Genomic DNA, 16,886 nt, shown 5'->3' with positions numbered 1-16,886 from the left:
GGTGTACCCAATTTTGTGGCTGGCTGGGTAGCTGCTTATTTTCTCTCATCCCTTGTCTGTCGCTGAGGATATGTTGGGACCTCGGGGGTCTCCGGGCCAATGGATGCTGCCATTCTTTGGGCCAGGCCCTTGCGCAGCCAGAGATTCCCCCCAAAGCTTCCCCAGCGCTTCTTAGAAGATCTTCCTAAGCCCTGGGGGATCTGTTTATTGTTGATGAAGCCCTCAGAACCATGAGTCATTGCTGGGTCTGTTTTCAGATGTGGGGTGGGTGGCTTTGTCAAAGGAAATCAGCCACGGGGTTCAGTTCCAGATGGCCAGACCAGCCTTGAGGAGCCGTGGGAAGGGGGCTGGGAGGAAGGAGTTTCTTTTCTTTATAACCAGGAGAGTTTGCTGAGCTGGGAAGGGGGACTGCGAGGGGAGGGGACCCCCAAGAAAGAAATCCAAGCATCCTTAAGTGATTTAATGAGGGGATAAAATGAGGTTGTGCAAAATCAAAGTCCATTTGTGAGCTGAAATCCCAGGCAGGTTTTGTCATCCAGAATCAGTATATATTCTGTGGCTCATCGATTCCAAACTCGAGGCTGGCCACCCCAAACCCCTTCCTTTAGAGATGAGAAACTGCCCTCCACAGTCAGAGGTGGGAAGTGAGCCTCTGCTTTCTACCCGCAGGCCCCACAGAGAGGCAGCCTTTGCCCACCAGCGAATTACCCCTTCCCCATTTTAGAGTTGGAGAAACTGAGGCTCAGAAAGTTGACTTGTCCAAGATCACAGAGGTAGTAAGTATCAGAGCCCGAGGCTCCGGCTTCACTGCCTTGTACCAAACTGGCCCAGTTTACAGATTGCCCTTTGTTCCTTCCAATTCTCTCTCAAACAGCATTTCCTGTGAAGCAGTTAATGAGAAGCACCATTACAGTGTTAAAAAAAAAAATGTTGCTGCTGCCTTTTCTCTGTTGGTATTCTGGGACTGTCTGATCACTGAGCTGGAGGGTGGGGGTGAAGGCAGAGAGGGGGAGCAGGGACAGATCCGGTCTCAGGAAGGATTTGTTGACAGTCTTAAAGTATTTTGCAAATGCACTGAGGCTGGTGGGGGGCAAAAAAACAACCAAAAAAACAAAAAACCTGAGCTGCGTTTTGCCAAGCACATTTTGCCCTTAGCTTTTTAATACTGTGTATATTTTAAGGGAAACTTAATCTGAAGAGTTTCCTCACATGTTTACTTAATTCTTGCAAACACTGTTTTTCTTAGAGGCCTGGTATCTGCTGTCCAAGAAGATTTGAGGATTTCTTTAAAAAGAAAAAAAAAAGAAATAGAAAAAAATTTTTCTAAAGTTTTTTTCCTCTCAGAATCCAGGAAGTTGAGTGTTTTCAAGAGTAACTAAGCTCAAATGCAGGGAAAATGTGTCAGGCAGCTTGAAACTGGACTCTGGAGATTCTAAGATGCTGTCTGAGTGATATCAAGCATTCAAATGAAAGGCGGAAATTCAATAAAGAACAGAAATATCTCATCCACGTGCTGCTAAACAAGCTGTATGTGCAGGCACCCTTTGATCGCTGCAGATCATTTATTCCTCATTGTGTGGTGAAATACATCCTAAAGAGAAACCTGGACATTCTGGCTCTGTCCTAAACTATCTGTGCGACCTGAGACAAGTCATTCCCCTTTATTTAAGCCTCAGCTTCCTCCTTTAGAAAATGAAGTCAGCTAGACCAGATGATCTCCAAGACCCTTTTTAACTATTAAGATATGGTGAGTCAGTGATTCTGTGCTCCCCAAGTTTTTGATCCTATAGTCAGGGCCATACTCTCCTCTAAGTTGCTAGTCAAAGTGTTGCATACAGGTGTGGAAAAATGTCTGTGGATACTTTTGATTTAGATAGATGATAAGGAAAAAAAGGGAGAGGGAGGGAGAAAGAGGAGGAGACAGAGAGGAAGACAGAGAGAAAAAGAATATTCAAATTCTGGTACTGTTAGAGAGAAAGGAAAAAAATTATCCTAAAGGGAGTAAGAGAAGGTCCGCATTAGTTTCCTGGTGGGGATCCCTCAGAAGGATCCATCATAGACCCAATGTTACAACATAGTCAATTGTGGGTTGTTGTTTTTTCCTAAAATGACACTTGCTTTTCTCTCTCTTTCCTGATGGTTTCTTTTTCTCTTTCTTTTTAAGGAAAAAAATGATAGTCAATATCTCTCACCTCTCCCACCCAATTCTCCCTTTCCTCTAAAGGACATGAAAGCTATATCACTTTCTGCCAGTTGGAAAATGAAGCTGCCTTCACCTGTAGTGCTGATCACACCATCCGAAAGTGGGACGTGGTGACTGGACAGTGTTTGGCTATTTACCGAGGACATACATCAATTGTAAACAGGTTTGTGTGACTGATACCATCCCACAAAAGCCGACTCTCAACAAGGGAACAAGTACAGCTGTCCCAAAAGCCACCTGTTGTGTGTATAATACTATTATGTTATATACATTATAATATATTATATTGGCATTGGGCATTGGGGGAAATACACATTCAACCAATATTTAAATACTGGTGCTGTGTATTAGGTATTAGGCAAAGAAAAGCAAAACAGTCCCTACCCTTAGGAAGCTTGCCTTCTTTTAGACAAAGGAATAGAAGACAAGGTTTCTGCCCTCAGAGAATTTATAAAAACGATGTGGTGTTGTGGAAAGAACATTAGATTTAGCTGAGGGCCTTTGCTTTGCTACTTATTACTTGTTTGAACTCAAAATAGGCAATTCATCTTTCTGGATTTATTTCCTTATCTATAAAATGAAGATAGAGTAAATTATTTCTAAAGCTCTTTTTCCAGCTCCAAATTCCATGAGCCCACCACACTTCAGTCTGGTTGGGGAGATAAGGGGAACATGTATGTAAAAATCTAATCACAATAAACTATGGTGGGGTATAGTGAGAAAATTGCTGGACCAGAAGTCATAAGACCCAGGTTTGAATAGCATCTCTGGTGTTTGACTCACTCGTTAGTTAGGGGTAAGTCACAGTCACCTCTCTGAAACTCAATTTCTCCATCTATAAAATGGGGATAATTGTATTTACTCTACCCATCTCATAATAGTTGTGAAGAATTTTCTAAGTCTTAAAGTACCATGAAATAACAGAAATGACACAATGATGGGAAAGACATCCTAGGGCTGAACATCCACCAAATACCTGGTATAGACAGTCCACACTAAAGCAGATTAGAGTGAAGGTCGCCAGGGACTGAGTGGGGTCAGTCTTATTGAATGGCTCATTTAACTGCATGAAAGCAGACTCGTTCCTTCAATTCCATGAGCCCCTTGATGTCTGACTTAGTTGTTTAAGCAGCAAGAGCTTGCTTCTAGGTGAATGATAGGAGAGGAACTGAAAGCCCAGCACTCCCACTGGTGGGAGCAGAATTCCAGAGGAAGTGGCTTAATTGAGAGCTGATGCTTAGCTGGGGGGTCGGAATGGGAGGAGATCGAGGGAGGAGAAAGAAAGAGGGAAGTGGGAGTTTCTGTTCTAAAGAATTTTTTTTTTAATTCTTAGTTCGAACTAAGAATTAAAAAAAAAAACCCCAACATTCTTTCTCTGGTTAATTGTTGAAACTACCCTCTAACCCAAGATGTTTGAAGTTTGTTTTTTCCTAGCTGTTTTTTTAGGGTAATCCATAAGATCTTCACCACTCAGTTAAAGTCAACAGGTACTTACTAGTTGCCAAGTAGCTTCCTGGTTCCGTGCTAGGTGCTGTGAGGAGGGTGTGGAAATTCTCTAAGGGTGAATTTTTGCCTTCAGAACCTTGCAGCCTAATAGTAGTAAGAGCACAGAACTTGGAATCAGGATACTTGGATCCAAGTGCCATCTCAGATACTTCTAGCTGTGTCTTTTCACATGGCCTCAGTTTCCTCAGCTGTAAAATGAAGGAGCTGGACTAAATGGCCTCTAAAGGACTTCCCAGTTAATGTCACGATTACCAACAAATCACTTAAATTCTTAGAGCCAGAGTATCATTATCTGTGAAGTAGGGACAATATCTCTCACCTTCTTTCCAGAATTGTTGCAAGGAGGATGCTTTATAATCTACAACACTCTATATAATTGTGAGCTATTATTTCAAAACATTTATGTTTCAGTAACAAATGAAAGGGACTATGCTATAGGAATTCAGAGAAGGGAAAAGAGAAGACTGGGAGAATCATACAACTGCCTAGAGGAGATGATTATTGAACGATTATTGAAAATGGAGAAATATTAAGAAAAAAAGTTAATGAACGTAATATTTTTGTGCAACAGTGAACAGAGAAATCTAAATGAAGTAGAATTTAGACTGGAAAACAGATATTTGGCCACTGTTTCTCAGATCTGATCTGATATAGAATCTCTACAAGTCAATGAAAAGCTTTTCTTTGAAGACTCTCTTCTATAAGAGGCAGTTCATACTATTTTTTATTTTATTATTTTATCATTTTTTTCTTTTTTATAAAGCTTTTTCTTTTCAAAACATATGCATAGTTTTCAGCATTTACCTTGTGTTCCAAATTTTTTTCTCCCTCCCTTTCCCCTTTCCCCTCCCCTAGAATCAAGTAATCCAATATCTGTTAAACATGTGCAATTATTCTATACATATTTCCACAATTATCATGCCGCGCAAGAAAAATCAGATAAAAAAGGAAAAAATGAGAAAGAAAACAAAATGCAAGTAAACAACAGCAAAAAGAGTGAGAATGCTATGTTGTGATCCACACTCAGTTCCCACAGTCCTCTCTCTGGGTGCAGATGGCTCTCTACATCACAAGACCATTGGAACTGATCTGAATCATCTCATTGTTGAAGAGAGCCATATCCATCAGAACTGATCATCATATAATCTTCTTGTTGCCATATACAATGATCTCCTGGTCCGGCTCATTTCACTTAGCATCAATTCATGTAAGTTTCTCCAGGACTCTCTGAAATCATCCTGCTGGTCATTTCTTACAGAAAAATAATATTCCATAGCATTCATATACCATAATTTATTCAATCATTCCCCAACTGAGGGGCATCCATTCAGTTTTCAGTTTCTTGCCACAATGAAAAGGGTTGCCACAAACATTTTTGCACATGTGGGCCCCTTTCCATTTTTTGATAATCTTTTTGAGATACAGACTCATCTACTTTCTAAAAAAAGATATTATAGGGCATTCCCTCTAAAGGAATCAACAATAAGTAAATGAACAAATAAATGGATTTCTTTTGTGGAAGAGACACAAGATAGTGTTAGATATGTGGAAGTTAGAAAAACACATTTGGACAGAGTTTAAGAAGGAACTTCTTCATATTCTCAGCTGACCAACTTTGACAATGTTGCTTCAAATACTGGTTTTCATTTAATATGTCACAGCATGCCAATTGTTAGTTGGCCTTCTGAAAAGCAGTGCAGATAATTACTCTCAGAAATCATCAGTTGTCATTTTAAAGTTTTTTGAAAGTGGATTTTTCTTTTTTAAAAATATGGATATGATTATGAATTAATGCTTCTGAGCTGACATCTGAACAACTGGATAATCAGATCTCAAATATCCAAGATGGAACTGTGGAACAAATTAAGCACACACTTCAGAGCTGTTCTTAGAGCTTTTGAGGCTTCTCAAAGAGCTTCATTCTCATCCTCCTGCATATGGCCACCATGGTTGGGAGTGAAGCCTTGAGACCTGATTGCTGAGGGCCCCAGATGCAATGTGCCTACATGGAGTGAGCTGTGATGTTGGTTGTCGCTGTTACAGGTGAACTCAATCCAAGGTCCTCTAAGCTTGCCTCTGGGCAACTGGAAGGAATATGTCAGATGAGAGTGGGAGCACTGGGCTGTCAACTTCTTGAGCACTCTCCAGTCTCCCTTTGGTCCTCCCTATCAGTGATCCTTTCCTCCCCACTTATCTCTTATCTGCCTATCTCAGAATTGATATCACAGATCATTAAAACAGCCTTACTACAAGTAGTTTCATTTGATGACTGACAACGAATACACTCTTTAATTCCAGTGACTTTGAGAAAAGACTACCTGACTGAGAGATCTGAGTCAGAGGATTTTTTTAAAATGTCATTTTATTATTCTCACAAGGATTTAGAACTGGAAAGGATCTCAGAGATCAGTCGGTCAACAAGCATTTATTTAGCATTTATGTTCACTGGGGACATGGTGCTCACCTGTAAGCCACCCATGCTCTACAACACTACATTCCCAGCATTCTCAAGTGGCCCAAACCAGATTAAAATGCAATTGGGAAATTTAACAAAATAATAAATAAATAAATAAAAGTATATAGTATATACTTAATAAAAATATAATATAACATAGATGGTATATTTTAAAACTTGTTAATATGTGGTCTCCAGGTTAGGGACTTTGGTTTCTGTTTGAATTTGACAGCACATATTTAGTAATCAAGTCAAACTCCTTTATTTTATAAGTAAAGAAACTGAAGTCCATAGTAGTATATTCCATAATGGGAATGCCCTGTTTGGTCTTGTGTTAGTGTAATCAGTGCCTAGTTTGTGAGTGAAAGGAACATCTGAGTAATGAAGACTTGGGAGGGAGTTCAACATCCCCTCCTAAACTGATTCTTTCTTTTGCTTGAATTAAAATTCATTTTCCATAATCAGTCAGTCAGTAGACTCCTCTATGTGAGGAGTATTGTGCTAAAATCTGAGGATACGGAAAGAGGCAAAAGACAGTTTCTGTCCTCAGGGAGCTTACAACTAAATGGTTAATTAGCATAAAAGCTAATTTTGCACATTACAAATTAGCAGGGTCTCAATAAATGTAATTTTAATGAATTGAAATTGTCCTTTGTGGAAGAGTCTAGAAGAACTAAACTCCAATCTAGCTTCAGATCTTGCCCTAGCCAAATCATTTAATCTTTTTGTTTGCTGCAGTTTCCTTAGCTGCAAAATGGGGAGAAAGCATGCATGTAATGTAAAAATTCAAAATAGCATCCACCTCTTAGGATTATGGTGAGTATATAATGAAATATTATTTGTTAATGCACCTTGCAAACTTTAAAGCTGTATATAAATGCTAGCTTTTTATTATTATTCTCACCAAATGCATATTTGTAATATTATAACATCTGTTCTTGTGCCTTCTTTCTTTACTAGACTATAAACTTTAATGAGCACAGGGAGCTTGTTTTATTTAGACTTTATATCTTCCATAGCACAGGGCATTGTGCTATCAAACATAGTTGCTTAATAAATTTTGCCAAGATGTATTGAATCAATTGAGATGAATTGTAGTACTTTACAACTGCATCCTGACAACTATTTTTAGGGGCAAGGCATTTAACTGATCTGTCTCAGTTTCCTCACCTGTAAAGAGGAGATAATAATCCTAATATTCATGATATGGGTTGCCATTAGGATCAAATGATAATAGAAGCAAAATGTCTGGAAAATCTTAGCATACTCTGTAAACATTAATGATCACCATCTTACCTTCAGCATATGCAGTGGGATTTGAGAAGGTAGTGTGTCAAACTCAGTGACAGACTTGACACCCCAGCCTACCTGGGGAACTGAACTTTGAACTAGTCTTTGACCCCAGATTTGTTGCCCATAGGATCCTGGTTGCCAAAGACTACCTCTTCAGTGGCTCCTATGACCGAACGGCCCGTTGCTGGAGTGTGGACAAGGAACGGCAAATCCAGGAGTTTCGGGGTCACCGGAATTGCGTCCTGACCTTAGCTCACTACTCCTCCAAGGACATCCCAGATGCCTCCTCAGAGCAGGGGGAGAAGGGCGGCGGGGACTTCCTGGTGACCGGCAGTACAGATGGCACAGCCAAGGTTTGGTGGGTATCCAGTGGCTGCTGCTATCAGACCTTGAGAGGCCACACAGGAGCCGTCCTGTGCCTGGCTCTGGACGAACTCAACCAGGAGCTCTTCACCGGCAGCACTGACTCCACCATTCGGACTTGGAACCTTGTGACTGGGGAACCCCTGAAGGTGTTTAAAGAGCATCAGGGATCTGTCATCTGCCTGGAGGTAAGAATCAAGCAATTTGCTTGTGGAACATGTAGAAAAAATTCTGAGATACTCTTGTGGCTTCAGGTCACTTTAAAAAGCACATACAGTCTACTGGGACAACAAGTATAGTTTAACTAGAGAAAACCATACAGTTTCTTCCCCAAACTCCACATAGTGATCCAGGTCTAATCAAATATATACTTAAATAGGAAATCTTTACAATATCTCTTCTTGACAACAGGTTTTGCTTTTTTCATAGCAAAACTTTGAGGTAAATAATGCCCAAGTATTACATTTTACAGAAAGAAAACAAAGAAGGAAAATCATTGAGCTGTTAAACAAAAGATCTAAGACTCCAACCTGATTTTCTGATTCTGAAGTTACAGAACTTTTCCAGCTTGCCACGAGACATCTGGCTGGGCAGTGGAATGACTTTTTGTCTACTGTGCCCCAAACTGCAATGACACCCTAACTTTTGCTGTTATATAGGCTTGCTTCATTTTATGCCAAAAAATTAGATGTAAACCAATTCTATTTATTTAGATTTTGGAGAGGTAATTGATCCATATTTTGAATCCACTAATGAAGAAAACACTGTGTTAGCTATCTGAAGCCTTCCCGCTTTTCTGAGCCTTGATTTCCTCTCAAATAGAGAAATTAGATTAGATGTTCTCTAAAATCTCTTTTAGCCCTAAATCCCATAGTGATCTTGGCTTTTAGTTTTGGATCACTGACAAATTAGTTGTGAGACCTTGGTCAAGTCACATAACTTTCAAAGTAGGTAGATTAGTTGACAGCAGCATCTAAGGCTGAAGGGAGATAATTTGAGGCAAAAGTTAACATTTGCTACACAAAGCAAGTGAGTCTTTTGAGAAGGTTTATGATGAATCCACTTAAAAAACAAAGACTCATTAATTCCCTTGAAATTCTTGATCTTTTGTTCTTTCAGATGAGTTCTTTTATTATTTTTTTCTAGCTCTATAAAGTAATTTCTCGGTACTGAATAAGTAGATTAACCTAGGTAGGATTGTCATTTTTATTACATTAACTTGATCCATCCATGAGCACTTGATATTCTTTCAGTTGTTTCGATCTAATTTTGTGTGAAAAATGCTTTGCAATTGTGTTCATATAATTCTTGGGTTTATCTTGGCAGTTAGACTCCCCCATATTTTGTTTTGTCTATGGTTATTTAAAATGGAATTTCTCTTTCTATCAAAGCTGTTGGGCTTTGTCAGTAATATGTAGAAATGCTGGTGATGTGTGTGGGTTTATTTTATATCCTGCAACTTTGCTACAGTTGTTAATTGTTTCTAGTAGTTTTAAAATAGATTTTCTAGAATTCTCTAATCATATTATCTATAAAAAGTGATCATTTTGTTTCCAAATTACCTACTCTAATTCCTTTAATTTCTTCTTCTCTTATTGCTAAAGCTAATATTTCTAATACAATATTTTATAGTAATAGTCCCTGATCTTATTGGGAATGCTTTTAGTTGATCCTCATTACATATAATGCTTGCTGATGATTTTAGATAGATGCTACTAATCATTTTAAGAAAAACTCCATTTATTCCTATGCTCTCTAGTGGTTTTAATAGGAATGGACACTGTATTTTGTCAAACGATTTTTCTGCATTTATTAATATAACCAATATGATTTCTGTTAGTTTGGTTTTTGATTTAGTCAATTATACTAATAGGTTTCCTGAAACTGAACTAGCCTTGAATTCCTGGAATAAATCCTACTTGGCCATAGTGTATTATTTTGGTAATAAGTTGCTTTAATCTCTTTGCTAAGATTTTTGTATCAATGTTCATTAGGGAAATTGGTCTATAATTTTCTTTCTCTATTTTGGCCCTTTCTGGTTTGGATAGCAACATCATATCTATGTCATAAAAAGAATTTGGTAGGACTCTTTCTTCCTCTGTTTTTCAAATAGTTTGTATTACATTAACTTGGCCTATCCATGAGCACTTGGTATTCTTTCAATTTTTAGATCTAATTGTATTAGAATTAATTGTTCTTTAAAGGTTTGGTAGAATTCACTTGTAAATCTGGTCCTGGAGATTTTTCCTTAAGGAATTTATTAATGGCTTGTTCAATTTCTTTTTCTAAAATGGGATTTTTAAAGTAATTTATTTTCTCCACTGTTAATCTGGACAATCTGTATTTTTGTAAGTATTAGTCCATTTCACTTAGATTATCAGATTTATTGGCATACAGTTGGGCAAAATAGCTCCTAATTATTGCTTTAATTTCCTCTTCATTGGTGATAAGTTCACTCTTTTCATTTTTGATACTAATAATTTGGTTTTCTTCTTTACTTTTTCTAATCAGTTTATCTATTTTGTTGGGGTTTTTTTTTTCATAAAAACCAACTCTTAGTTTTGTTTATTAGGTTATTAGTTTAATAGTTTTCTTACTTCCAGTTTTATTAATCTCTCCTTTTATTTTCAGAATTTCAAATTTGGTATTTAATTGGAGGGTTTTAATTTGTTCCTTTCCTAGCATACCCATTTCATTGAATTCTCTTTCTCCATTTTATTCATGTAAGCATTCTAGAGATGTAAAATTTCCTGTAAGAACTGCTTTAGCTGCATTCTATAAATTTTGGTATGTTGTCTAATTATTGTCATTCTCTTGGATTAATTATGGTTGTTATTTTACCCACTCATTCTTTAGGATTAGATTATTTAGTTTCTAATTAATTTTTGGTCTTTTTCCATGGCCCTTTATTATATGTAATTTTTGTTGCATCATGATCTGAAAAGGATGCATTTACTATTTCTGCCTTTCTGCCTTTGTGAGGTTTTTATGGTAATATGTGGTCAATTTCTGTATAGGTGCCACGTACCAGTGAGAAAAAAGTGTATTCCTTTCTCTCCCCTTCAATTTTCTCCAAAAGTCTATCATACTTAACTTTTCTAAAATTCTATTCACCTACTAAATTTCTTTCTTGTTTATTTTGTGGTTAGATTTATATGGTTGTGATAGATTATGGTTGTGATCCCTCACTAGCATGGTTTTGCTCTCTTAACTTCTCTAGGAATTTAGATACTATACCATTTGCTGCATATATGTTTAGTATTGAAATTACTTCATTATCTGTGGTACCCTTCAGCAAGATGTAATTTCCTTCCTTATCTCTTCTAATTAGATCTATTTTTACTTTTGCTTGATTTAAGATCAGGATCAGTATTCCTGCTTTTTTCTTTTACTTCACCTGAAGCATAATAGATTCAACTTCAGCCTCTTAACCTTTACTCTGCATTTCTCTACATTAAATGTGTTTCTGGTAAACAACATATTGTAGAGTTCTGGCTTTTAATGCACTCTGCTATCCATTTATGTTTTATAGGAGAGTTCATCCCATTCACATTCACAGTTAAAATTACTCTTTATTTCCCACCATTCTATTTTTCCCAAATTATACTTTTCTCTCCTTTCACCCTTTTCCTCCTCACCAGTGTTTTGCTTCTAACTACCATTCCCTAATTCTGTTCTCCCTTTTATTAGCCCCATCTACTTATCCCTTTCTCCTTATACTTTTGCCCTCCTTTGTATTAGCCTCCCCTTTTCTTTTGCCCATTCCCCTTCTACTTCCCTATAGGGTGAGAAAATTTCTATACCAAACTAAGTATATATGATATTCCCTCTATGAGCCACATCTGATGAGATTAAGGTTCAAACGTTGCTCATCTCCCTCCCTTCTTTCCCTCAACTGTAATAAGTCTTTTGTGCCTCTTCATGTGATGTAATTTAATTTCATTTTCCCTTACCTTTACTCTTCCCAGTGTAATACCTTTTCCACCCCTGATTTCTTTTTCATTATTAAAAGTCAACTTAGTATTTTAATATTTTTATTATTAAAGTCAATTTATTTTAATTTTTGTTATTTATTTTATTATATTATACTTATATTACATTATATTATTATGTTATATAATGTATACAATATAATAGATTAGCTATCATATTTATTGTATTATATTTATTATTTTAATTATTAAAGTCAACTTGTACCTATACTCTCTAAGTATACCCCTGACAAAGATATAGTTCTCAAGAGTTACAAGTATCATCTTCCTGTGTAGGAATGTAAACATTTTAACCTTTAAAAAGCAGGGTTTTTTTCTTTCCTTTTTGCCTTCTTATGCTTCTATCAAATCCTGGATTTAAAGATCAGATTTTCTGTTCAGCTCTGGTCTTTTCATTAAAAATGATTGAAAATCCCCTATTTCATTGAATGCCCATCTTTTCCCCTAAAAGATAATGCTTAGTAAGTTGATTCTTAGTTGTAGTCTAAGCTCCTTTGCCTTCCAGAATATCATGTTTTAGTCCCTTTAATCCTTTAAAGTAGAAGCTACTAGGTCCTAGGTAATCCAAATTATGGCTTCTCTGTATTTGAATTAATTCTTTCTGGCTGCTTACAGTATTTTCTCCTTGATTTGATAATTCTGGAATTTAGTTACAATATTCCTTGGAGTTTTCATTTTGGGGCCTCTTTCAGATTCTTCCAATTCAGATTCAGGTGGATTCTTTCAATGACTATTTTATCTTCTGGTTCTAGGTCATCAGGGCAGTCTTATTTGGCGATTTCTTGAAAGATGTTGTCCAGGTTCTTTTTTCATTGTGGCTTTCAGGTAGTCTAATAATTCTTAGATTGTCTCTCCTGGATCTATTTTCCAAGTCATTTGTTTTTCCAAATGAGGTATTTTACAATTTCTTCTATTTTTAAAAATTTGTTTGACTAATTCTTGATATCTCATTGAATCACTTCCATTTGTCCAGTTCTGTGAAGATCGCGTATTTTAAAATCAGCAGGAGTCAGGAATTCAGGTTAGGGGAAAATTGTCAGTCTTTATTCTCAGTGAAGAAGGATCGGAGGTGGAAGAGAATGGGCAATAGCAATGTGTGCAGCTGAGTCAAGAAGCTAGCTAGACCAGCAGCCACACGACCAGCAGCTAGGAGTATGGAACCCAGGCCCAATCTCTCCCAGCTTCTCTTCCTGTCTCCCTCTGCCTCCACCCACCAAAATCGTCATTTCCTATACAACACATCAGGACTTGCACGGAGAATGGGCGGGGGCCATTCTTTATCCAATCATATATATTAATAGAGTATAGCCCAATTACTATTTAGCCTCATGTACTTGGGACCTCAGTGCATCAACTCAAACTTCAGCCCATTACACAGTTCTAATTTTTAGTGACTTCTTTTCTTCAGCGACCTTTTTTTAATCTCCTTTAGTATTTGACCAATTGTACTTTTATTTATTTTTATTTCATTTTTTTCCAAGTCAGGGAGCAAAATTTATTATAATTGTAATGTAACTTTTTTTTCCAATTAAGGTGGGCTAAGTTCCAAAAGAATTTAGCAAAGATCCAGGAGCAAGAAGATTAAATTTATAGAAAAAAAAGAGATCAGGTGCTTCATGTCACTGATATGCTAATTTTATGGTTTAGAAGTAGAATTGAAGGGTGGTCTTAGAAGTGGAGTTAAGGAGTGGTCTGGTACACATCTCTTTATTGTCTCAGAAGCTTTATTATTACTAACCATTGACAGCCAGCATTGTTTGTAGGACAGCTCCAAAGTCCAAGTCAAGAGTGGCCTTAGAATTATTGCGTTAGCCTCCCCAGGAGCTGCATGACATTATTTCCCACTTCAAACATCAGGATCCATATTCGTTTGGGGAAAGGGACGAAGGTCTCATCTTCTGGAGCTGCTTCAGACTTGACAAGGGTTGTAGAGCCGGCCCTGCCTGGCAGAGTCCAGACTGAGGAGGGGACACAGAGGCATCCAGGGGGTGTTGAGTCTCAGAATTAGGTAGCCAGTGGTATTCAGGTTAAAGTACAATTGAACAATTGAACACTCCTCTTTTAAAGGAGTGATTTTTTTTTTAATTAGGTTTTTTTTTCCCCCATTTCACCAATTTTATTTTTAAGGAGTTGTTCTCTTTTTCCCTTTTGCTAAATCTATTTTTTAGGAATTGTTTTCTTCAGTCAATTTCATTGTTTCCTTTTCAAAACTCTCCTGCGAAACTCTCATTTCTTTTCCCCATTTTCCTTCTCACTCTGTTTTAAGATTCTTTTTTAACTCTTCCTTTTGAGCCTTTTGAGCTGGAGATTCCAGGTCATAACGCCTTTTGAGGCTTCATCTGGAGATGTTTTGCCTTTAGTGTCCTCTTCTGGGTTTCTGTCCTTTTTTGTCTCCATAGTAGTTTTCTGTGATCAGAGCTCTTTTTTGCTTTTTTGCTCATTTTTTAAAATGGAGGCCTGTTCCTGGGGCACAGGAGAGATTGTCCCAAGCTTTCCCTACAGGGTGACAAAGTCTTCTCATGGCCTGCACTGGGGCCAGTGGTGCTGCAAGTTTTCCCACTGTGATGGATGGGCCTGGCCGAGTTATTTTGGGGCTCATGGCTCATTATTTGCCTTCTGTAGTTACATTGGAGGTCTCAGAGTCAATCTGTTAATCAATTAGCTTTCTGAACCAGGATCCGTCAAATCAGCCAAATCTGAGAAGCTGGTGTATCTTGGTTAGATTCCCTGTGCTAGGCCATGTTCCCTCCATCTAATTGAGATAGACCTTTCCTGAGGTCCTTCCAAGATTTTTCTGCTGGAAAATTATTACACTCCAAATATTTGTGGGTTCTGTCATTCCAGAATCCATTCAGTGGTTCGATCCTATTGTTGATTCTGAGGGAAGCCAAGAAGAGCTTTCCACCATTTTGGCTCTGCTGTGTTCCCCATGGTAGTGTTCTAAGAATCAGAGTCCATCGCTAACTCTGATTATCATCCAGGGAGACTTAGAACAGGAAGACATGTTGCTGGGGATTATGTTTCTTAGTCAGACCAAATGGGAATATTGATTGACTATAGATTGGTTGTTGCAGTCATTTCAATTGTGTCTGATTCTTTGTGATCCCACTTGGGGTTTTCTTGGCAAAGATACCAGTAGTTTGTCATTTCCTTCTCCAGCTCATTTTACAATTGAGGGTTAACCTACAAATAGGGTTAAATGACTTGGCCAAATATAGATTGTAAGTTCCTCCAAATGCTTCTATTTGCAGATGTCATTGTGCTGATTTATGATATCATTAGTAGCTTTAGGTTTGATTCAATGAGAGACCTAACTCCTCAAAGGAGATCTACTTGATCCAAATAGGAAAAAAGTAGATAAAGAATGTCTATCATCTTGATTGTTCTGTGAATTAGATGGACAGCCTATCAAATTTGTCTAGCAGTACATGTATCTTGGATAAGCACTGGAGATGGATAATGGATCGAAATTAAAGAGGAAGAGGAGGGTGAACTAGATTGTCTTTGATAAATGGCACAACACTTTTGGGGATCCTAAGCTGATCCCTGACATAAAACTTCATCTTTTTTAACACTGACCTTCTCCCAGTGATGGCTTATGACAATGAACTATCATACACTACCTGAAGGGCACTGGAAAAAAACGTGGCAAACGTAAGCAGGCTATTAGTTATTGTGTGTAAGAAGTGACATAAAAGCTAATAATCCAGGAAATGTATGCTGAGAAAGGAAGGTAAGGAGGTGAGGTAGTAAGAGGACAAAAAGAATCCAAAGGTTCTACCAGTATCCTATCCACAAGATGGGTTTAAAAACACACAAAAACCCCCCAAAGTAGCCTGGTGAATGACCAGCAGAATATTGAGTGGATCCTGAACAGAGGTTTTTTTTTTTTGAGAAAACTAGGGTGGGAATCAGACTGCATGAGAAGGCATGGATGGTCATGAAGGAACCCCCTCATCAAGGAGTTTATGGATCCAAGTGAAGTACTGAAGCATATGTTGGACTTGTTTCAAGAAGGTGTGGAGCAGGGGTCCTCAAACTTTTTAAATAGGGGGCCAGTTCACTGTCCCTCAGACTGTTGGAAGGCCGGACTATAGTAAAAATAAAAACTTTGTTTTGTGGGCCTTTAAATAAAGAAAATTCATAGCCTTGGGTGAGGGGGATGAACGTCCTCAGCTGCTGCATCTAGCCCGCAGTTTGAGGACCCCTGGAGTGTCCTGCTGGCCAGGTATACAGAGGACCCATCTTCTCCTGGGAAATGGAGAAGGGGTTTCACAGGTCCTCCCCTAAACCCTGGGACATCTTTGGTCAATTAGGGATTTGGGCTGAAATATTATAAACTTTAATTTTTAGTTAGGTAGGAATTAAGGCATTATCATAGTAGTTTAAGTAACCTGAGATGAAGAGGTAAATAGAGATAACCCTAGAAGGGGAAAGAGAGGCATCTCTTTAGTTGTCAGGAAATACAGCCTCTTCTTCCAGACATTTCATTTGCTGGCTCAATTATTCTCTCCCTCCTGCCCCAGGATTTTTAGAACTGCTCAGTAAAAAAACCCTCTCTCTTTGCTGGAGGAGCCCCAATCTTTTGAAGGTAATTCCTCCAGTGATGTATAAGGGGCTGTCTTTATGGTACTTCACAGAACCATTCTTTGGAGCTGGATACTGCTCTTCCAGAGAAGGGTCAGAGACTAATCAGAGTATTTTGGGGCAGAGAACAGGAGAAAGGCAAGACTGGATTGGGGTGAGGAGGAGGAAGGGAGAGGGGCAGAGGAAGGGAGAAATAGAGGGAGAGAGGAAAGGAGGAAAAGGGAGAGATGGAGGAAAGAGAAAAAGAAAGGAGAAGGAGGGAGAGAAGAAAAAAGGGGGAGAGAGAGAATGAGTCAGCAGAAACAGAAGGCAAAGAAAAAGAGAGACAAAACCAGAGAAGACACAGGAATCAGAGGTGAACCTGGAATGACCCCAAACAGGAAGGACAGAGGCTCTGATTTTGGGGTTTGTTTTGATTTTCATTCCTTTTGAAACTTGAAAAAACAAGCAAATAGCCCAAAGGGCACATCTTAAGGGAAGAGTGATA

General features: G+C 38.1%; 1 protein-coding gene across 2 annotated transcripts in view; it reads left to right on the top strand.

Annotated features, from left to right (window-relative positions):
- Positions 1 to 16,886, top strand: part of WDR86 (WD repeat domain 86) — a 47,343-nt gene that overhangs the window by 8,953 nt on the left and 21,504 nt on the right. For both annotated transcript variants that reach the window (XM_031939455.1, XM_031939454.1), the window contains exons 3-4: positions 2,225 to 2,366; positions 7,585 to 8,008. In XM_031939455.1, coding sequence (XP_031795315.1) covers positions 2,225 to 2,366; positions 7,585 to 8,008 — 566 coding nt within the window. The remainder of the gene's footprint in view (positions 1 to 2,224; positions 2,367 to 7,584; positions 8,009 to 16,886) is intronic.

The sequence above is a fragment of the Sarcophilus harrisii genome, chromosome 5 (genome assembly GCF_902635505.1).
Source record: "Sarcophilus harrisii chromosome 5, mSarHar1.11, whole genome shotgun sequence".
Classification (NCBI taxonomy): domain Eukaryota; kingdom Metazoa; phylum Chordata; class Mammalia; order Dasyuromorphia; family Dasyuridae; genus Sarcophilus; species Sarcophilus harrisii.
The sequence above is the reverse complement of the archived record's forward strand: the minus strand, read 5'-3'. Positions and strand labels throughout refer to the sequence as shown.